General features: G+C 33.7%; 2 protein-coding genes and 1 non-coding gene across 5 annotated transcripts; all 3 read left to right on the top strand.

Moving 5' to 3' along the window:
* The first annotated feature begins 947 nt into the window (after nucleotides 1-947).
* TRNAA-UGC lies at nucleotides 948-1,020 on the top strand. Its single transcript has one exon. It is a non-coding gene; the product is annotated as a tRNA-Ala (tRNA).
* Nucleotides 1,021-11,538: 10,518 nt separating this feature from the next.
* Nucleotides 11,539-15,582, top strand: LOC21390779 (syntaxin-32). 3 transcript variants are annotated; one of them, XM_024173889.1, is made up of 6 exons: nucleotides 11,539-11,876; nucleotides 12,104-12,365; nucleotides 12,779-13,029; nucleotides 13,185-13,360; nucleotides 13,953-14,159; nucleotides 15,207-15,582. In XM_024173889.1, exons 2-6 carry the CDS (start codon nucleotides 12,134-12,136, stop codon nucleotides 15,364-15,366), a joined length of 1,026 nt encoding a protein of 341 aa, XP_024029657.1. In that variant the 5' UTR covers nucleotides 11,539-11,876; nucleotides 12,104-12,133; the 3' UTR covers nucleotides 15,367-15,582. The 3 variants fall into 3 exon arrangements, with proteins under 3 accessions (XP_024029657.1, XP_024029655.1, XP_024029656.1); XM_024173887.1 differs by having other exon boundaries at nucleotides 12,086-12,365; XM_024173888.1 differs by having other exon boundaries at nucleotides 12,077-12,365.
* A 510-nt stretch (nucleotides 15,583-16,092) lies between these two features.
* Nucleotides 16,093-18,995, top strand: LOC112094015 (nucleolin 1-like). The gene is made up of 3 exons (XM_024173890.1): nucleotides 16,093-16,942; nucleotides 17,804-18,065; nucleotides 18,349-18,995. Exons 1-3 carry the CDS (start codon nucleotides 16,607-16,609, stop codon nucleotides 18,738-18,740), a joined length of 990 nt encoding a protein of 329 aa, XP_024029658.1. The 5' UTR covers nucleotides 16,093-16,606; the 3' UTR covers nucleotides 18,741-18,995.
* Nucleotides 18,996-20,724: the final 1,729 nt, after the last annotated feature.

The following is a 20,724-nucleotide window of genomic DNA, read 5'->3' as shown; positions in this document are numbered from 1 at the left end:
AAATTTTAATTAAACCATTACATATCCATTTTTGTTCTTTATATTTTCAAGAATCTTAGCATATATATATATATATATATATATATATATGCCTCGACAGGCATTCTGCTATAAAAAATAGTTATGTACAGTAAAGAAATTGTTGTTAGGGATCACAACAGCTTTTATCAAGAACGGTTCCTGTGATCTCGTGTCTTATTATTAGGGCTGTTCATAAACCCGAATAACCCGCAAACCCAACCCACCCCGCCCCAACCCAAGCCGAAAAAGGCAACCCGCAGCATTATTTTTAAATTTACAGCTCATTATACCTCTGACCCGAAGTGTTTGGGGCGGATTGCGGGTTGGGCCCATAACAACCCGCAATCCCCAACCCAACCCGCACAACATACCCCCAAGCTTTCGGCCTAAGCCGAACTGCCCAAGTTCTACCCTAGGCTCGCTAACATTAGGGTTCACAATCTCATTCTCGGTCTCCCCTCCCGTGAACCCCCTATTCTTGCCTCTTCCTTTTCAGTTTTCCCTCTTCTTCCCCTCCCGTGAACCCCCTCATAACTCTCTCCTCATTGCTCAGTCCTCTTGGCCGCCGTCTTGCCCACTTTCTCCGGTGCTCTCTCGCCGGACTGATAAGGATGGTTGCTATTTCTATTTAATAATGAAGTTTGAATATTATATTGAACTTTAAGTCTTTGATTTTTTGAATGTTGAAACCGACCACCCAACCCACCCCGCACCGCCCCAACCCAACCCGAACATCGTTGGGTTGTGAAATTTTTCTAACATCGTTGGGCTAAATATGTGCAACCCGCACCCTTTGGGGCGGAGAAAAAAAAGTCCCACCCCACACCAACCCAACCCATGAACAGCCCTACTTATTATTGGTGATTTAATGAAGCTTGTGAATACTAATTTTGAGATCTAAAAGTCATTGTCAGATATTGGAACGTGGGGATGTAGCTCAAATGGTAGAGCGCTCGCTTTGCATGCGAGAGGCACGGGGTTCGATCCCCCGCATCTCCAGCTTATATATTTATATATATATATATATATATTTATAGGTTTTACACTGTAATAAATCTATTATTTTGGCATGTTGTATAATTTTTTACCTTCCAACACACAAATGTAGCAAATTTTTCACCGAAAAACGAATCATGACTTTCTTTTCTACTATCAAGGATCGATCTTTATTGTCCATTTTTAAGACCGCAAATTATACTTCTCATAGATATGTCAAATAAGGCTAGAAATGATGTGATTTTAAACTCTCACAGATGCTAGTTGACGAAAGAATTAAGTCAAGTTCTTTTTCATTCCAATCATGGTTTTAACTTTTTCATATACTAGTAAGAGATTGCACGTATAAGACACGTGCATTTATATTCATCAAGTTTTTTAATTTAATCTTTTAGATACATGATTTTGCACTAAAATGAGATAGCTATAATGGTCATAGTTGCTAAAATTATGGTAGAGAATTATAAGAAAAGTATTTAAGTTTGATGGGTTAAATGGAAAGAGGCCAAAACTACTTGAAGTGCTTTTGTAAAACTTTAATTATGTTGTAGAATGGTCATTTTGTATTTGCGAAATTAGAATATGACTAAAAACATAAAGATGGGAAAGCATAATTTTCTATTCGTTATTTTTAAGTTGTATAAATTGTAAGTATTTAATTTAGGATTATTTTCATAAATATTTTTAAATTGTGTATTTTATTTTAAAGTGCCTCTTAATTTTTTAAAACAGTTCAAAACACCTCTTGATATATAAAAAAACGATTCAAAATACTTGCTCTATCTATTTATGTGTATAATCTTAACAGATTATTGAGGTGGCATGTCATTAAATGTTTATAACTAGTATTTGAACATAAAAGCTTTAATTATTAATAAAAATCCAAATATAAATCATTTAAATCTATTTTAAACAAATATAAAATATCAACTTTAGAATCAAGAACACCAACTTCCTGAAAAAAGTTGAAGCCTTGCATCGAGAACCTTTTGAGCTTTTAGCCATCAATTTTCCTTTCAAATTCACAAGACAACATGGTGAAGATTATAGAGAAATAGTAGAAAATAGGCCAATATGAAAAGCTTAAGAAAGTATATAGGCCAACTTTTAGTTATAGAAATTTATAGGCCATAACTTGTTAAGTTACGGTTCATAACCAGATAAGTTATGGACAAACTTGTCAAGTTATGGTTCATAACCAAATAAGTTATGGACAAAAACCGGGAATAACTTGTCAAGTTATGGTTCATAACCAGACAAGTTATGGACGAAAACAGTAATTTGGCCTATTTATTAACTTATGTAAACTATTTGCCTATTAATTTTAATTGATCTCAAGTCTTGGCCTATTTCCCTCTTTCTCCCAAGATTATAAGGGATAATTTCCATCACCAAATTTCAGTCTATGATGTTCAGCAACAAATTTTTACCTGAAAATTTTCTTACTAGAAAAAAATTTTCTCAGAAACCAAGCAACGAGCAAAGACTACATAACACAAATTTACAAAACAAAAAAAAAAAACATAATAATAATAATAATTAACTAACAAATTTTGATAAATCTTGAGCTTCCCATTGCTTGAAAACGTAGATCTTTTTATGGTATATGTGCCTCACTCAGCGACTTCGCGAGATCGGTCGCCTTGGATGCAAGTGAAGGCGCGGAATGTCGAATAGGATGGAGGTAAGCTGACATGGGGGAGGAGGATGGCGTCGTCGGGGAATGTAGTGGTGGACAGTCGACCAACAAAGGGTGTAGGCGCTCTTGTTGGAGAGGTCAACGGAGACACCGATCTTACGACGGGAAATGTGGTGGGGATGGGTGGCAGTTAGATCTCTCACTAAGGAGTGGGTGGTGGATTTTGATGGAGGGGAGTTATAGGGGACGTTTGTTTCATATATCCGTCTCTGATTCTGAATCATAATTCATGATTCTCTACAGTACTTTCTCTCATAAAAAATACACATAAAACGAGAATGATTCTGAATCATAATTCTGAATATATAAACCAAACGTCCTCATAGGATTTTGGGTTTTCAATCAGGGAGAAAAGGGGATTTTGGGAAGTGGTAGGCTGAAGGAAGAAGAAATAAAATTTTATTTTGTTTTTTTTAATATATTTAATTAGAATTTAATTGTCTAATTAATTTTTAATAAATACCACGTCAACAACTCTGTTAAGATTATAGGCGGAAGTATATGGAATGAATAATTGAATACGTTTTTTATATATTTAGGGGGTATTTTGAACGGTTTTAAAAAATTAAAATACATTTTAAAATTGAGTACATAATTTAGAGGGTATTTATGAAAATAATCTTTTAATTTATGTCTTTTTTTCCTACTAAATTCTTCATTAATCAATCTAAAATGAATTATTATTACTTAGACGTAATTTTAATTCACATTAGGCTCCGTGATTCCATCTTTTATTGGACTGTACTAAATAAATATGAACTTAGAAATAGGGGAAAATAGAATTAAAATTTGATCAACTAACATATGTTAGAGTTCTGTATTGTTAGAGTTAAAAAGAATAAATTTTGTAAATATTTTATTTTAAATATTCAAATATTTCTTCTCTTTAAAAAAAAAAACAAAACCAAAAAGAAAGCCTCTGCGATCTTTATAGCAAAAAAATTGCTCCAATCACTGCCGTTGCCGCATTGATTAAATTCCACTTTAATTATTGAGGAATAAAAAAATTAACATCTCATTCATTTTTACCAATTTAAATTTATAATTTGAATTTTGTTACAGTAAAATTTTTTTAAAAATAATCACATCTAATTTTTTTATTATAATAAAAAATTTTCACATAAAATCATATTTTAACTCAAATTAAAAATTTTAATTAATGAATTAAACGGCCTAATAATAATACATGTCGGCTTGGCGGGTGTTTTTGTTGCGTTGCGTGTGATGTCGCTGGAGAGGCTATTAATTGTTGGCTCTCACATGCTGATGCTCTTTGGTGGAAATTGAAAAAGAAAAAGGATAAAGAAAGAAAGTGAAGAAAACACAAAGGGCCAAAAACCGAACAAAAAGGTCAACAAAACTTCTTAAAACTTCGTTTGGTTGGAGGATTCAAATCATGTGATTCGAATTATTTTTTATTTACGTGTATTTTTTGTGAGAGAAAATACTGTAGCAAACCACGAATTATGATTCGAATCAGGGAACGAATCCCTCTACCAAACGCTATATAAGTTTTTACACTATGATTCATAATCATTATTGATTTACGTGTATTTAAATGATTTACGTGTATTTTTAAATGATATATACGTTTAGTTTATAAATTATGATTCGGAATCATTATTGAATTACATGTATTTTTTATGAGAAAAAATAATTTAACAAATCACGAATCATAATTTAAATCATAGTACGAATTTACTAATTAAATGCAAATAAAATGTGCTCACAAACGTAGTTAAATACTATCAGTAGTGGTGGCACAACGGTAAAAAAAGATCTACCATGACTTTTTTTCACTATTATTGAGGATCGATCTTGAGGCCACGATTATGCTTCTCACAGGTTTGTCAAATATGGTTAGGAATGATGTTATTTTTAATTCCCTAAATGCTAGTTGATGAAAGCATTGGTAGGTTTTTTCCATTGAGCGTGTTTTTGGTTCCAGTAATTTGTCAAAAGACATCTAGACATGGGAAGTGAGGACACTATTGAGGACACTATTAATGCTTTTTTTTCACGGAAAAAATGACTCAAAATGCATTATATGGATTGTTTTTGTGAGGACCGTGTGAACAAAAAATCCAAATAACACTCATAAGTATCGCAAGTGCATGTAACATATGCTTATTTGGTCTTACACAATATTTTTATTAAGGGCCAATTTATTTTATATACTCAAACTTAAATTATTGATTATGCTATAATGTTTTTCTCTTCTAATAAATTTAAATTTCAAACGTCATAATAAAAAATCATAGTTTGAATATACTTTTCAAATGTGCCCTACATCTTTTAGGGTTGGAACTAGACTCATGGAGGTAAAAATACAAGCACGGATATCATTATTCAAAAACTCTTATAATCATTTTGAGTGCTCGACTATAACCTAAACAGTTGAATTACACTTTCTTTATTGGTTTCGTGTTGTTTATGTAAGTCAGATGGACCATGCGTTTTTAATTTTTGTCGCTTTATTAGAGCGTATGAATGACACGGAAAGAGTTGTAAGGATAGTGAATGTGAATGATAGACAAAATTATATAAGAATTATTTATGTTGTTTAGTATTAAAAAGGGAGCATTAAAATGACGAATGATAATTATTTAACAAATTAAGATATTGCCTATTTGCACAATTTGTTAATAACTTTTTGAAAGGTAAAGTAGTATTATAAAGTTATGAGTTGATGGATTGATTCAAACTTTTAAGGCATTGTTTGGTTCAACAATTTAAATTGTTGATTTAGTTTGAGTTGTGTTGATTTGAACTGCGGTGCATTAAATTGTGATTCAAATCGGTGTTTGAATGTGTAAATAAATTGTAATTTGAATTGAGAATAAAATCTAAACTGCATTTGGATAAAGTATTCAAAAATATCATTAGAGTTTTGTAACAAATATTATAAAATCTCATTGTAAATGACATAAAAAAATATGCAATATGGATGGAGATTTGTTCATTTCTTTGTTATGAACATATTAAAAAAAATTATATCAATCAAAATTAAAACAAAGAAATTATGATATTTGTAAGCTTGAAATTTAAGAGAGAAAAATAGTAAAATCGGAATTGTTCTCATTATAAAAAACAATTAGGATTGTTAGAATTTAGGGGGTGATAAATTCTAAAATCTAAGGATTTGAATCATTGTCAATGGTTTAAATTGTCCTTAAATTGTCATTTACCAAACATCAATTTGAATATTTAACTACGGCTTGAATCATAAATAACAATTCGGATAGTTGAAACAAACAGAACTAAGACAAATCCCCACAAATGAGTTCGTGGTTAAAATTACCATATGGCCTTCGCACCTCTCATCCAACCAACAACAAGACTTATTTACTTTTTGTACCTTACGTTTTAGACTTATTTAATTTTTTGTACCTTACGTTTTAGACTTATTTAAAAAATATACATTTGATTTTTAATCTCATCAAATGCATACCATTAAATTACATTTAATAGGTAAATGTCTATCTTTTCTCAATTAATGCCCAATTTTAACCATTTAAATGGCACAATACCCTTAATGAGAAAATTAACAAATTCTATATAATTATTTTGTACGAGTTAAAGAGAAAATGAAAAAGAACTCAGATTATCTTAAAAAAAAAAATAAAACGTACTCCGCTGTCGACTCGCGAGATCCCAAGTGGGGTGCCCATCGTAGTTCAGAGGAAGGGAGTTGATTATCGTAACTTGCCATCTCTTAATTTTTTCAATTTTCACTATCGCTATTTTCAGCGAGAAAGAGAGGATTCGTTGGCAACTATAGTTTTTTCTCTCTCTTCTTTATTTTATTTTGCATTTTCCACTATATGAATCATCATTAGGATCTTTGAACTGTTGGGAATAGTGTCCTAGAAGCATGAGATGTAATATGATATTTATTATTTAATTAATAAAAGAGTTTATTCATCATTTTATGTGCATATATTTATGAATATTTTATGAATATCAAATGAAAATTTCGTGATTGTTTATGTAACCTTAAACATAGTATATAAGTGTTATATAATAGTGGATAATGTTTAAGGATAATAATAAAAAACGTTGTTCATGATGAATTTAATTAGAGTTTGGAATCTTTAATTAAAACATTATTAATACATGTCATTCCCATTTAGAATGGAACGGTGTTATCCGCACTGTTAATATGGCGAGATATTGAATGAGTGTATTTCGCATAATAAGATTATGTAGAACAAGGACAAAGACACAATATGAATTTCTAATAATTTCCGTTAAGCATAGAAATTCTGATTGAGTCTACCGATGGTCATATATAGGATGATCTTAATCCTGAGTTCTTAACAAACTCCTATTTATGGATTTATGTCTTTTGATTTACTCGGTACGGATTCCGAGACCCTGAATCCTATTCCTTGTATTTTGGAGACATAATGAAATAGGTAGCTGGGAATGTTATTGTACGAGATGGAATCCATTCCTTCTTGAGAAAGAAGTAGATAAATAATTCTCTTAAGTGTTGATTCGGTACTTGGATTAGTAAGAGTGTTCTGATTCATGAATGTGTTTTATGAATCACTATCCATTAGAGAATCAGTGGCACTCAATGATGCAGATATAATTAGAGAGGTTAACGGATTATACCTGACTCTAATTATGAATTATTTATGGAGGATTTATCTATATGTAATGACTATATTAAATGGATACTTCGCAGTTTAGAAGTAATTAATGTCTATAATTTTGAGAGTTCAATTCCAAGTTTATAGTGGAGTAACTATTGGAATTAATAGAATTAATTAATTAATTAAAGTGTTTAATTAATTATTAATTTTATTGGAGCTCGGGATTATAGGTCCATATGTCCCCGCGTCGTCCTTGTAATTCTACCAGACACAAAGGGCAAAATAGAAATTTTAGAATTATGGAATTCTAAAATTAAATACTCGAAAAATAATTAATTGAGAATTAATTATTATTTAAATAATGTGATTATTTAAATTTGAATTTGAACATATCTAGATTTATCCATTTAAACTTATTTGATAAGTTGTTCAATTTTAGAATTCAAATTAATTTAAGTTTGACTTAAATTTGAATTTGAATCTGAATCAAAATTGGACTACAGGATAAATGATGATTTTTCTCTTTCTTCCCTATCAGAATTGGCGCCACACATAGGGTTAGGAAACCCTAATCATGGTCGGCCACTAAAGGATAAAGGGGAAGGGATTTTTTGTTCAAAATTTAAAATTGGAGATAATGATTTGATTCTGTTTTGAAGTCTGACTTCTACTCTTTAAATATGAGAATGATAGAAAATTGTGGACACAATTTTTTGAAACATATTTTTCAGCCCTAAGAGTTAGGTGGCCGAATTTCTCAAAGGAAAAAGAGAGAGAAAATATTTTTCTCTAAAAATTTCACATCGTGCATGCGTTGGTGTTTGTGGAAATTCGAGTGTTTAAGAAACCTGTTTTGTCTCACGTGTGCCCACACACACGTCTACGTAGAATCAAGGAATTGACGTGGAAGACTTTGGTATTCTAAACACAAAGATTGGAGCAAGGACTGTTCGTGATTAAAAAATTCAAGTTATCATCCGAGTTAGCATCCAGGTATTTTTCCGGATTGAATTCTTGATGTAAATTAATGCGATTAATTTATTCGTGCATAAATTAATATAATCTATAGAGTATCTCAAAAGTTTTATGAAAATTTTTGTTATACACGATCCCTCTTTCCCACGCTTCCGCACCCGAATTCGATTCAGGAACCAACATGAATTTGATCTGTCAATAATCTGTGTGTTCGTGTGAGAGAGAAACATAACCTTGATGCATTTTGGGATTTTTTTTTTATTTTGGATTGTTGCTGATTTTTGTTCTTGTAGATTTGTCCCCAGTCGGAGTTAATAGCAGGGAGTGATGCGGTAGAAGATCTCTTTGAAGTTTGATGTTCTTGTTTTTTAAATTTTTAGAAGGTTTTTTTTTTCTTTTTATTTTTTCCACCGTTTTTCTTATTTTAAATTTTTTTTTTTGTTTTTAAGGGTTTTTATGTCATTTTATAATGGTCAAAATGATAGAAATTATAGGTTCTCAATACATATAAATGAGATCAAAATAACAATCAAGTCATTTAATATGAAAATCACACTATCTCATTGGAGTTTGAAGCTACTTTGTTTGGTTGGTGGATTCGTACCATAATTCGAATCATAGTTCGTGATTTGCTATTATTTTTTCTCATAAAAATACACGTAAATTGAAAATGATTCTGAATCATGATTTTAAATTTATGAATCAAACGTTTATCTCCTCCATTTGACAACGGAACAACGTCGCTCATGGTCACTGGAAATCACTAACAGCCGGTCAGAATCCGATCAGCAACCTGAGAACATCAAAAGGAGCTTGAAGTATTTTTGAAGTGTTCGAACCACACACAAAAAAGAAGAACAAAAATCTCTCTTATGTTTGTCTGCAACAATAAGTATATGGGCCTTGTTGGGCTCTAACCAAAATTTTAATGAAGAGAAAATTTGGTCCAATGAGCTGATATATGTTCAGAGAGAATCTAAGGGTCTCAATACATTAGAAATTAAGGAGTTGTTCTTTTTTAAAAAAGTAATTTGAGTGTAGTTTTTGAATTAAATTTGAGTTATAATTTGAGTTGAAGTTGTAACTTGAATAAAGTTGAAACTTAAAAGAACGTGAACTTGAATAAAATTGAAACTCGAATTGTATTTTTTTGAATTGTTTGGACAAAAGAACATGTCCTAAATTGTCTAATTTAACAAATAAGATGATAAATTAATGCCATTCAAATATCAAAACAAACAAGCATAGACAAGCCCAAGAAAATAATATTTGATAATTGTGAGAATTAACCACTAAAATGTATGTTCAAACAATACAAAACGTCCACAAATATAATTTCAATGTGGCTGAAATGTCAAACAAATAATATGAACATTGAGTAAACAAAATTTGAAGCAAAACAATGAGAACAGGGCACAAAACGGGCCTTTTTTTTTTTTTTTTTTTTTTGTTTTGCAAATCTGGTCTCCATAAACGACATGTTGCTTTCGGGCATACGGGCATATAGGAAAAACAACATGTTATTTTCCTAAAACGACATCTACATTTGAACTTGCAAACGACATGTTGGGCGTATTTAGAACTCGTTTTAAAATAATTTTATTTTTTGTATAAAATGAAAATAAAAACGTTTTCAATCTCAGACAGAAATCATTTTTTAAAATGCGTTTGGTAGTTTTATCAAAAGATTGTTTTCAGTGTAAAAAACTCATTAATGTATTTCTTTCTCTCTCATTGCTCGAGAGATGAGAAAACGAAAAAAAAAAACGACTAAAAGTCGTTTTTCATTTCTCTCTCATTTTACACTAACCCAAAAAATTGTTTTTATTTTTATTTTTTGTCTTTATTGCTCCAAACGCCGTTTTAAAAACGTTTTCATTTTTTCTTTCTAAAAAAACGTTAAAAAAACGGAATCAATTCTAAACACTGAGGTTGTTTTCCATGAGGATACAAAATGACACGTCATCTTTAAAATGAACCCGAATCGAGTTCGTGACCCGACTTGTTCGAAAATCGAGCTCCGGTTGTCCATTTTTGACATTTTTTGTTGGGTTTTGCTCCAAATTTCATCATCTTTAGTTTTCAAACATCAATTTCACTCAAAGATTAAAAAGAAATAAAGCTTTCAGAAGACCCATGAACGGACATTATAACTTTATGGAAGTCCTTAAATACATCAAACCAGCGCATGAAACTCAAAAGAAACAACACCAATTAAATATTTTTGGAGAATATAAACTCAAAACCATGTTTCTTTTGAGCTAACTGCAGATTTGAAAATCTGGGTTTTGCACCCATTGCGAACAACAAACACGAAAAATACAACTTCAAATCCAATAAGATAAGTTCTGATACCATTTGTTAGAAATTGTAGATTATCAATATATAAATGAGATTAAAACAATAATCAAGTAATTTAATATGAAAATCACACTATCTCATTGGAGTTTGAAGCATGTACAAAAGTAATGGTTATAGGATCTCCTCCATTTGGCAGTGGAACAACATCGCTCATTGTCGCCAGAAATTGCTAACAGCGCTGGAATCCTATCAGCAACTTGAGAACACCAAAAGGAGCTTGAAATGTTTTTGAACTCTCCTCTTGCTCTCTCTTATGTTTGTCTGCAACAATAAGTATATGGGCCTTGTTGAGCTTTAACCAAAATTTTAATGGAGAGAAAATTTAGCCTAATAGGTTGATTAAATATTTAGAGAGAGAGAGAGAGGGAGTTCAATGCCGCCTTAAACACATTAAAAATAAATTGTTCATTTAATTATGGCATTTGATATAATACCATACATAAAATATATTTCAATATAATTGTCAATAAAATCATACTCTAATTTTGTGACATATTTGAGTGAATTAATTATAATTTGTGCCGGTCCATGTAAATAGACATTTACCCATTAAATATAATATGAAGAATTGAAGATATATATTTAATGAGATCAAATATAAGAAATATACTTTTTAAATAAGTTTAAAGGTATAGAAATGGTGGATGTTTAGTTTATAAATTTAAAATTATTTTTAATTTACATGTACTTTTTATAAAAAAAAATACTATAATAAATTACGAACGATAATTTAAATTATGAGATAAATATACCGATTAAACACACCAATAACCTACAAATATGTCAGGGTCGCACATAACGACACACGAGTAAAATAAATAAATAAATAAATAAATAAATAAATAAATAAATAAATAAGTAGCAAAAAGGAAAAAAAAAAAAAAAAAGTGTTAAGCCAGGGCCTATTAACAAAAAAACCCCGTAATAGGATCGTGGAAGAGTGTTTTCTTCTTTCCTCCGACAGCACAATCCCATTTCATCCAGCTCTCCAATATTCCGTATCACAGAGCTCTTCGTCCCCACAATTTCCCAATTTCTATCAGATCCAGCCTCTGCATCGGAGTTTCTCTTCAATTTCACCCCCAACTCCCGCGCAATCGCCTTCACCTCTTCACGATCTCGAGTCTCCAATCAGATTTGGGGCGTTGCTTCCGCACTTCTTCCGATTCGCGCCGGTTCTGTCGGTTTATCTCGAAGAAGAGCTCAAATTCGCTCTATTGCAGGTAATTTGGTTATTTTGCGACAAATTTTATATGTTAATTTTGGGGAAGGGAACTTGATTGCTGGGTTGATTGGGGAATCTGAATCGAATTTCGCATCCGAACTTGTCTAACAATTATCGCTTGATTCGAAGTTGTGATTGATACGCAATGGTTACAACTTTATTGTTTCTCTAATGGAGTGGGATTCTGAGAATTCTCAGCGATTTCAGGTGGTTATGGTATTGTAGAATCTGAATCTGGAGGCTAGGTTTTGGAAAATGCATATGAAAACCACGCAATCGTCGTTTAGGGATCGAACGCAGGAGTTTCAGAGCGTAGCGGAGAGACTAAAGAAGTCATTGGCTCCGGGTGCGAATGGGCCGAGTAGCCGGTCGAAATCGGAGGAACAGCGATCTGCCATTGCAATCCAGTCGGAGTTCAATAAGAGGGCTTCCAAGATCGGGTATGGGATACATCAGACGTCTCAGAAGCTTGCAAAGCTGGCAAAGTGTAAGAATTTGAACCAACGTTGTTGTAATTTATTTTTTTGTGACTATGATTATACTTCGCGCATTGACTTAATAGTTATGTTTAAGTGTGGAAACTATATGTTTTTGCTCTCGTGGTAGTGGCTAATGTATCGTGATCTGGAGTATTTTCAAGATTAAGCTATGAAGAGGAAGTAAGCATGTTGGTTTCTTTGATATCTCTGTTAGTTTATACCTAAGAAAAAGGTGGAATTGCTTTTCATCAACATGGCTGATTTCAATTTACTAATTATTATAAACGGACTTGTATGCTGTTGATGATGTTGAGGTGGTTGGTCTCGTGTCTGTTGTAAGAATTATTGTGAACATTATGGTTGTGTTTGTTTATTTCTTATTTCTTATTTGTCTTTGTTTTTTTTTGGTCTTCTGTTGTAGTGGCAAAGAGGACTTCAGTTTTTGATGACCCCACAATGGAAATCCAGGAACTGACAGCAGTAATCAAGCAGGACATTACTGCATTGAATTCTGCAGTTGTAGACCTTCAGCTTCTCTCCAATTCAAGACACGAGAGTGGTAATATCTCAAGTGACACCACTAGTCATTCAACCACAGTTGTTGATGACCTGAAGAATCGTCTAATGAGCACCACAAAAGAATTCAAAGAAGTTCTTACAATGCGTACAGAGGTAAGGCCAAGTGTTGCATTTATTCTTGTTTGTCCAATTAGGCTGTTGTCTGAGTGGGAAAGTACTCCATCATCATTAACTCTATTTATGGATTCATTTTACAATGTCGGCTAAAGGTACCATATTACTTTTTTTTTTTTTTTTTGTGTGTGTAGAATTTGAAGGTCCATGAGAATAGAAGACAATTGTTTTCTTCTACAGGATCAAAGGATTCTGCAAATCCTTTTGTTCGTCAACGTCCACTAGCTTCTAGGTCAGGTGCTAGTACTTCAAATGCCCCTCCTCCTCCATGGGCTAATGGATCATCATCTTCTTCGCAATTCTCCACTGGGTAAGAGATTGTCTGGATTATGTTGTATTCTTTTTTTGCACCTCTTCTATAATTTTACCTTTTTTTTGAAGGGTACAAATTTACCTTTTAGATAGTGGTAACTATATAGCCCTTTTTGTATGCAAGTTGTCCATGACGCTCCATTACTCTAGCTTTTTTTTTTTTTTTTTTGATAAACCATTACTCTAGCTATTGTCTATGATGTCTAGAACGTTAAATTTTTGTCCTCTTATCTTGATTTAGGGTTCTTAAAACAATCTAAGGAGACGTTTGGTTCATGGATTAGAATCATGTGATTAGAATCATTTTTGATTTACCTGTATTTTTTGTGAGAGAAAACACTGTAGCGAACCATGAACCATGATTCAAATCATGGTTTGAATCCTCCAACCAAACGTCCCCTAAAATGTTCTATTATTAAAAATAACAAACATATATAAACTTTTTACAATGACTAGTTGGTTCCATTATGGCTTTATTCAATGTAGCCTTGCAGTCTTATTGATGTCACTTGGCCTTGATGATTTGATTTAATACGTGCAACATTTTGTCTATCTTTGGTGGAACCTTTTCATGGTTTCTAAACTTGCAGGAAGCAGGCAGATGGTGAGAGTCAGCCGTTGTTGCAGCAGCAGCAGCAGCACCATCAACAGCAACAACAACTTGTTCCATTGCAAGACACTTACATGCAGAGCCGAGCTGAAGCTTTACAAAACGTAGAGTCCACTATTCATGAGCTGAGCAGTATCTTCAACCAACTAGCAACTCTGGTTTCCCAGCAAGGAGAGATAGCCATCAGGTTTGTATTTATTTCAGCATGTTAACTAAATCTGCTAATGAAGTTGACACACTATATAATTGCTAAGGACAAATTGCACGTTTTCCCCCCGAACTATAGGCCTAGTCACAAAATGTCCCTTGAACTTTAATTTTAGCTTTTTTCCCCTGAACTCTAGTTAACTCTTGCAAATTTTCCTCATTGGTTAAATTATTGACGGAAAATGTTATGTAAAATGCAAAAATTAACGAAAAAAGAAACTCCTTATGTTGAGATTTTTAACAGAAATAACACGTATTACAAAAATAATGAGTGCCGTTGAACAATAGTGAACAATTACTCGGTTATGCAGCAGGACTAATCATTTGTTTTACTATACTTAACTTCCTTCTTAGTTTGCTTAACCTAAGGAACTTTGGGGGTTCATTAATGGCGGCTAACAACAATAACGAGAGTAAAAATTGAATAAAAAGGGAAAATTTGCAAGAGATACTGAAGTTGGGGTGTTAAAATTAAAGATCGGGAGGCATTTTGTGACATGACTTATAGTTCGGGGGGAAAACGTGTAATTTGTCCTGCTAATTTTTTATTTTTTATTTTTCCAGGAGTCACGTACTTCTGTATGATTATGTTGTATCTTTAGGTTAGCAAACTGAATAGCGTTGGGTCGGTTTGTAGAGCTTTGTTCATACTTCATAGGTCTTTGAATGATGAGCTGCTATAGTTTATGCTGACGATATTCTGATTCTGTAACATGCTGTTGCTGAGTAAAACGGAAGTTTGGTCACTGTACCGTATATGTCATAGCTCAATATTAGTATGTAAAGAACTCCTTAATAGAAACCATGGTGCTTTTTGTTCATGTGAAGTACTTTTGCTCTGCATAAGTTATTTGGATCACTACTTTGAGTACCATTAGAAAACAGAAAGTTCCAAATGCATAAAGTATTAATGCGAAACTGAATGAATAATCACCGATATTTGTTGTTATCATTATCTACGGTTCGTGTGAATCTTTCCAGAATTTGTCCGAGTTAATAATCTGATAATGTTATATTTTCTTTTCAGGATTGATGAGAACATGGATGACACATTGGTCAATGTAGAGGGCGCACAAGGAGCACTGCTCAAGTATTTGAATAGCATATCCTCTAATAGGTGGCTGATGATCAAGATATTCTTTGTATTAATTTTTTTCCTCATGGTTTTCCTATTTTTTGTGGCATAGTCGTGTGGAAGAGAGAATTGGAAAGGAAGAAAATTACTGTTCTTTTTCCGTTGTGACAAGCTATATCTGCTCTTTTATTCTCCCTCCCTTATATGCTTATTATAAATTCATGCGGACAGAAAGATGAGTACCGGCTTACCTAATGTGATATATGTCGGATACGTGTAAGTGTAAAAGTTACTGAGAACAATGTCATTTGCAAAAACTCTTCGTTTATCAGCTTCTGTGTAAACTTTTTGGTTCATTAGTGAGCATTTTATCTAGAGTGCATTTAGTCTTGGTTTATAGGCAGGATTTGGAAATAGACCTGCTGGATTTCTGAACTAGTACAACTGTATCATTTATTTATTGCATAAAACGTCACAATTTATATCAATTGTACTTTGAATATGACCTGGACTTTGTACCCAACTGAATCAAAAAATAAGCCTAGCATCAGTAAATTTTCGAAGAAATTTGCAAATGGTTTTTGTGTTCTTTTGCTGCCAAAAAAAAAAAAAAAAAAAGAAAAAACGAAAGAAAAGAAAACTAAAATTTTCAATTGCCACAGGTGGTGATCTATTAGGATTTTTTTTTTCTATTATTAGGATCGATTTCCATAAATAAATAAATAAGTTGTGCACTGACAATATCTACCTATGTATATCCATCTACCATCTGCAAGTAAAAAGGATCAGCAAAAAATTTTTAAACAGAAAAAAGAATAAAGATAGGTTTAACTGGAAAATACACAAGTTGGAAGAGCATTTAGTAAAAAGTCCTTATAATAACACCACCTCTATCGTGTTCCCTCAATTTTTGCCCTACCCCTTTTCCAAAACGCTACACTCACATCTGACATCACACACACACATATATCTTTCTCCACCAAATCTCCAATCCATTCAACCCCTGCCCCCAAAAATTCTTCATCCGGTCGTCTTCACTGACAGCCCCACCCTTCCATCACAAACTCCCGCGAATCGAAATCTCGATATCTCAGAATCGAAAAAAAATTCTTGTTTGTTGTTACTTGTATTACAATTTTGTTTTCTTGGGATTAAGATTCTTTCGGTCTTCCTGTAACGAAACCCTAAATCGAGTTTCAGAGCCCCAATCGGGAAAAAATTCCATATCTTTCAGGAAATTCTTGGAGAGTTTTTGTGCTTTGACGACTCGCTGATTTTCCGATAATTTGGCGATTTTTCATCTGGTGGTGATAAGCGTCGGCGGATCTGGAAATCGGAAGAGACAGAGAGAGATGTTGGGCGGAGGAAGGAGGGAGGACGGGTCGTTGGTGCTGAACAACACGAACGTGTTCGCCGCGCTCGATTCACTGAGGAGGAAGAAGAAGTCTGACAAGGACCGCAAGAGCAAATCCTCCTCCAAGGCCCAGTCCGCCGCCGCCGCCGCCTCCGCCGAGCCCAAGGAGCCCGAGCCCCAGGTGTTCTGGACTCCTGCCCCGTTGAATGCCAAATCTTGGGCCGACGTCGACGACGACGATGACGACGACTATTACGCCACCACCGCCCCGCCTCAGCCCGTCTGGTGCTCCTCCGAGCCGGAGCAGACTAAGGATTCGCCCAGCAATGCAGAGGTTGGACTTGCAAGTTTTGTCCTTTTTCCCGCTTATCGCTTTAGAAAGTTACTTAATATTTGTTTATTGTTATTTTGTAACTTGTAAGGCGATAATATTGTGTGATTTTTATCTATTTCTATGCGTTATTTTGAGATTGATTGAGGTTCATGTCCTTAGTTACATGTTCTTATTAGGTGGATAACATGACACTAGAGAATGGGTCTTCAACTGTTTCGTAATTCATAGGCGTTGATTTAAAAAAAAAATGATGGGGTTCCAACTTTTTCATAGGTGTTGAAAATAAAAGTTGTCATTCATATTTTGGTGTGAGTAGGTGGTAGAATGCAACATAAGTTATAATATTTTATGGTAGTTGTGAATTTTTCGAGCCTGAGCAAGGTTTATTTAGCTACACTACACTTGAATAAGTTATTTTCCTGCTTAGTTAATTGTATGTGTTTAGATCGTACATGGAGAAGAACTTTGTTGCGGCCAAATGTAATTTTTTCTCCTGCTTAGTTAATTGTATGTGTTTAGATTTTATAGTAATCCGTACATGGAGAAGAACTTTGTTGCGGCCAAATTGGATTTTTTTTTTTCTTGGAAGGTCCTGGCATCTATCCACCTGAAGTGCTAGTTGGGTGCCACATCCCTTTTGACACATCCCTTTTGAACTAATTTGGTTCATTGTGATCTGAAATGGTATAGGTCATCACTTCCTATATTTATGACCATGTTTCTTTAATTTGATGATACTGTTCTCCGAATAAAGGCCAATATTTTAGGACCCTGTATGATAAAAATAATGTAGATCATCGATATTATACCATTGCCACTTGAATAACACGGCTAAAAGTAATTGGATATCTTTTATTACAGGATACTGATAGTGAAGAAGATATTCTTGATGAGGGTGATGGTGATGAAGACGTGGAAGAAGAACATGATCATGGAGCAGAGATTCCGGTGCACCCTGAGCCGGTGGTGAAGAAATCTCCTGACGTTTCTGTAGCTCCTAAGGAGGCAGAGAGGCAGCTTTCAAAGAAGGAAAGGAAGAAGAAGGAACTTGCAGAACTTGATGCCCTTTTGGCAGATTTTGGAGTAACGACGAAAGAGAGTGACGGTCAAGATGAGTCATCTGGTAATTAGACAATTATTTTGTTTAAATTATTTCTAAGTTTGAGTTTTTTGCCTTCTATTGTGAATCTGTGATTATAGTGCCCTTACGACTCTTTTGAACCTGTGTTTGATGAGTCTTAAGTGGCATAGTCTACAGGCTCTTTTATGCAATATTTATTTGTTGTTTGGTAAGGAAAAGTGTAAATTGATTCAAAATTGATATTCATAAAATTGATAGTGTCTCTTGAGTTCTTCAAATATGGTATTTTATCTGATCAAGGATCTTAGCGAATTTGTATTTGCAGAAGCTGCAAAAGATAAGGATGTAGAGCCTAATGGAGATGGAGAAAAGAAGGATAATCCTGTTACGGAGTCTAAAAGTGCCAAGAAGAAGAAAAAGAAGGATAAATCTTCCAAAGAGGTGAAGGAATCACAGGATCAGCCAAACAACTCAGAGGTTGGCAATGGGTCAACAGACGAAGCAGCTGCCGGAACTCAGCAGACAGAGGAGGACGTATCTGCTGTTGATGTTAAGGAGCGGCTAAAAAAGATGGCGTCCATGAAGAAGAAGAAGTCAAGTAAAGAGATGGATGCTGCTGCAAAAGCTGCAGCTCAAGAGGCTGCAGCGAGGAGCGCAAGGCTTGCTGCAGCTAAGAAGAAAGAGAAGGGCCATTACAACCAGCAACCAGTGCGGTAAATCTCAATTTTGTTCAGCGTATATAGGAGCATGTGTGTCATTGACCAAAATATGTGCGAAATAAACTGAGCTCTTTGTCTGTTTCTTTTCTTTCTTTTCTTTTTTCTTGTTTTAGTAAAGTTGGCTCCTAACTGTATCGCGATGAACAATATAGGAAGTTTCATTTTCATGTTTTGGGATCTTATTTTTTGTTCTGTTGTCATGGGCACATATCAATTTGGCAATTTTGCTCAATGGAGAATTTTTCCTTGGAAAGTTGTTCAACTGGATCGGGTTGTGTTTTTGTGGTTCATCTTCCTTCATGTTTCTTTTGTGTCAAAAAATTGGGTATGCTGAGTGTGGACGATTGGCAGCATGGAATGTTCGCTCTATGTTTGGCTTGTCACTTTTTGGTGTAAAGTAAATACTTCTAAGCTTTCTCATGATGTTTGAATGGCACCTTGGGTATTTATGTATTCATTTTGCATTCTCTTGTACTCCCTTAAGCGAGAATGTCTAAAATCTCTTTGGGGGCTCTTTTGAAGCGATTGGCTAGCGTAGCATAAAGCAGTGACATGCTATCTGAGTTATAGCTGACCGAATAAAAAATCTGCCTTCTTGGACGAACATCATTGTGTATTGGCAAACATTTCAGTGTGCTTTTCGTTATATTATAATGTTTTTGTGCGCGCGCGCGCGAGTGAGTTTGCCTGTCTCATGGACGGGTGATTTTTTCTCACGTTCAACTCATAATTTAAGTGTCACAAAAAAAAAAAAAAAAAAAAAAAAAAAAACACACATTTAAGTGATAGCAGAAGACTGAAAGGTCGATCCAATGATCAAAATAATTGTTCGTGACTAGAGACAATGTATTGGTGGGTGGCTTTGAGAAAGATGATTTACCAATATTTACTCTGTTACTTAATTGGTATTGGATGGATTTGTTTATATTTGTTGAGTAAATTATGTGGTCAACGGATGATCTACCAATAGTTACTGAGGAAATAAATTGACACATGGTTGGTTTACTCATATTGTAATAGACCTAATGGTTTACTTGTATGGTAAATATCATGATGAACAATCTATTTTTATATTTTATCAAAATTATCTCAGAATGGGTAAAAACAAAACCCCAACCCAAAAGTCTACAAATTAACCCTAATAAAAAACCCTGAAATCCAAATTTGAGAAGTCCTTGCCATAGCACGCTCCTCCCTAGCTGTTGCCGCTGAACCCACCCGCCAGCGACATCTAACAATGGTAACCGCAAGCAACCGTATCTTTGCGGGTGCAATGCTACGCGCCACCTCGAATCTTTGCTGGTGCAATGCTACGAGACACCTCAAATCTTTGTGAGTGCAATGCTCGGTCGTTATGGCTACGTCGGCGAAAGAGTTGGATTCTAATAAAAGTTTTAAAAACCATCCACTTAGAAACCATCTTTAAAAATAAAGAAGCCATTTCCTTCCATCAATTTTTTTTTTTATTGACTATAGTTTCTTACTAATTAATTAGGGAACATTTACATCTATCTAATATCTAATATAGTGATAGTAATATATGTTAAAGAAGACTTCAGATCCAAATTTATTATTATTGTTATTATTATCATTATTTTATTTTACAAATCATCTTGAGATTCAGATTTCATTCTTTGAACATGTGGACCCAGCAGCAAAGCACAAAAAAAAAAATTCTATAACTTAGGGGTCGTTCTTTTACTATGAAACTCAAAAAAAATTTAAATTCGAGTTACAACTTTATTTAAGTTCATGTTATTTTATAAAATTTGAGTTTAAACTCGAGTTTGAAGTTAAACTCGAGTTCAAATTTTCCCTTCAACTCGAGTTCATAAACTTGAATTCAAGTTAATGAACAATAGAGTCCGTTTAGTTCGCTGATTCGAGTTTTTAATTCGAGTTAAGATGTGATGTTATGTGAGAGCTTTTTACTGTACCAAAAAAGTTAGATGTGACTGTTTCTGAGAGCTTTTTACTGTAAC

Source organism: Morus notabilis, unplaced genomic scaffold, assembly GCF_000414095.1.
Source record: "Morus notabilis unplaced genomic scaffold, ASM41409v2 Scaffold1615, whole genome shotgun sequence".
Taxonomy (NCBI): Eukaryota; Viridiplantae; Streptophyta; class Magnoliopsida; order Rosales; family Moraceae; genus Morus; species Morus notabilis.
The sequence above is the reverse complement of the archived record's forward strand: the minus strand, read 5'-3'. Positions and strand labels throughout refer to the sequence as shown.

Bases quoted from the DNA above. Each gene is read 5' to 3' on its own strand.
- LOC21390779 (XM_024173889.1), top strand. From the start codon at position 12,134: ATGCATATGAAAACCACGCAATCGTCGTTTAGGGATCGAACGCAGGAG. The intron at 13,030-13,184 runs GTAAGGCCAAGT...TTGTGTGTGTAG, and splicing joins TTCTTACAATGCGTACAGAG to AATTTGAAGGTCCATGAGAA. The intron at 14,160-15,206 runs GTTTGTATTTAT...TTTTCTTTTCAG, and splicing joins CAAGGAGAGATAGCCATCAG to GATTGATGAGAACATGGATG.
- LOC112094015 (XM_024173890.1), top strand. From the start codon at position 16,607: ATGTTGGGCGGAGGAAGGAGGGAGGACGGGTCGTTGGTGCTGAACAAC. The intron at 16,943-17,803 runs GTTGGACTTGCA...CTTTTATTACAG, and splicing joins ATTCGCCCAGCAATGCAGAG to GATACTGATAGTGAAGAAGA. The intron at 18,066-18,348 runs GTAATTAGACAA...TTGTATTTGCAG, and splicing joins CGGTCAAGATGAGTCATCTG to AAGCTGCAAAAGATAAGGAT.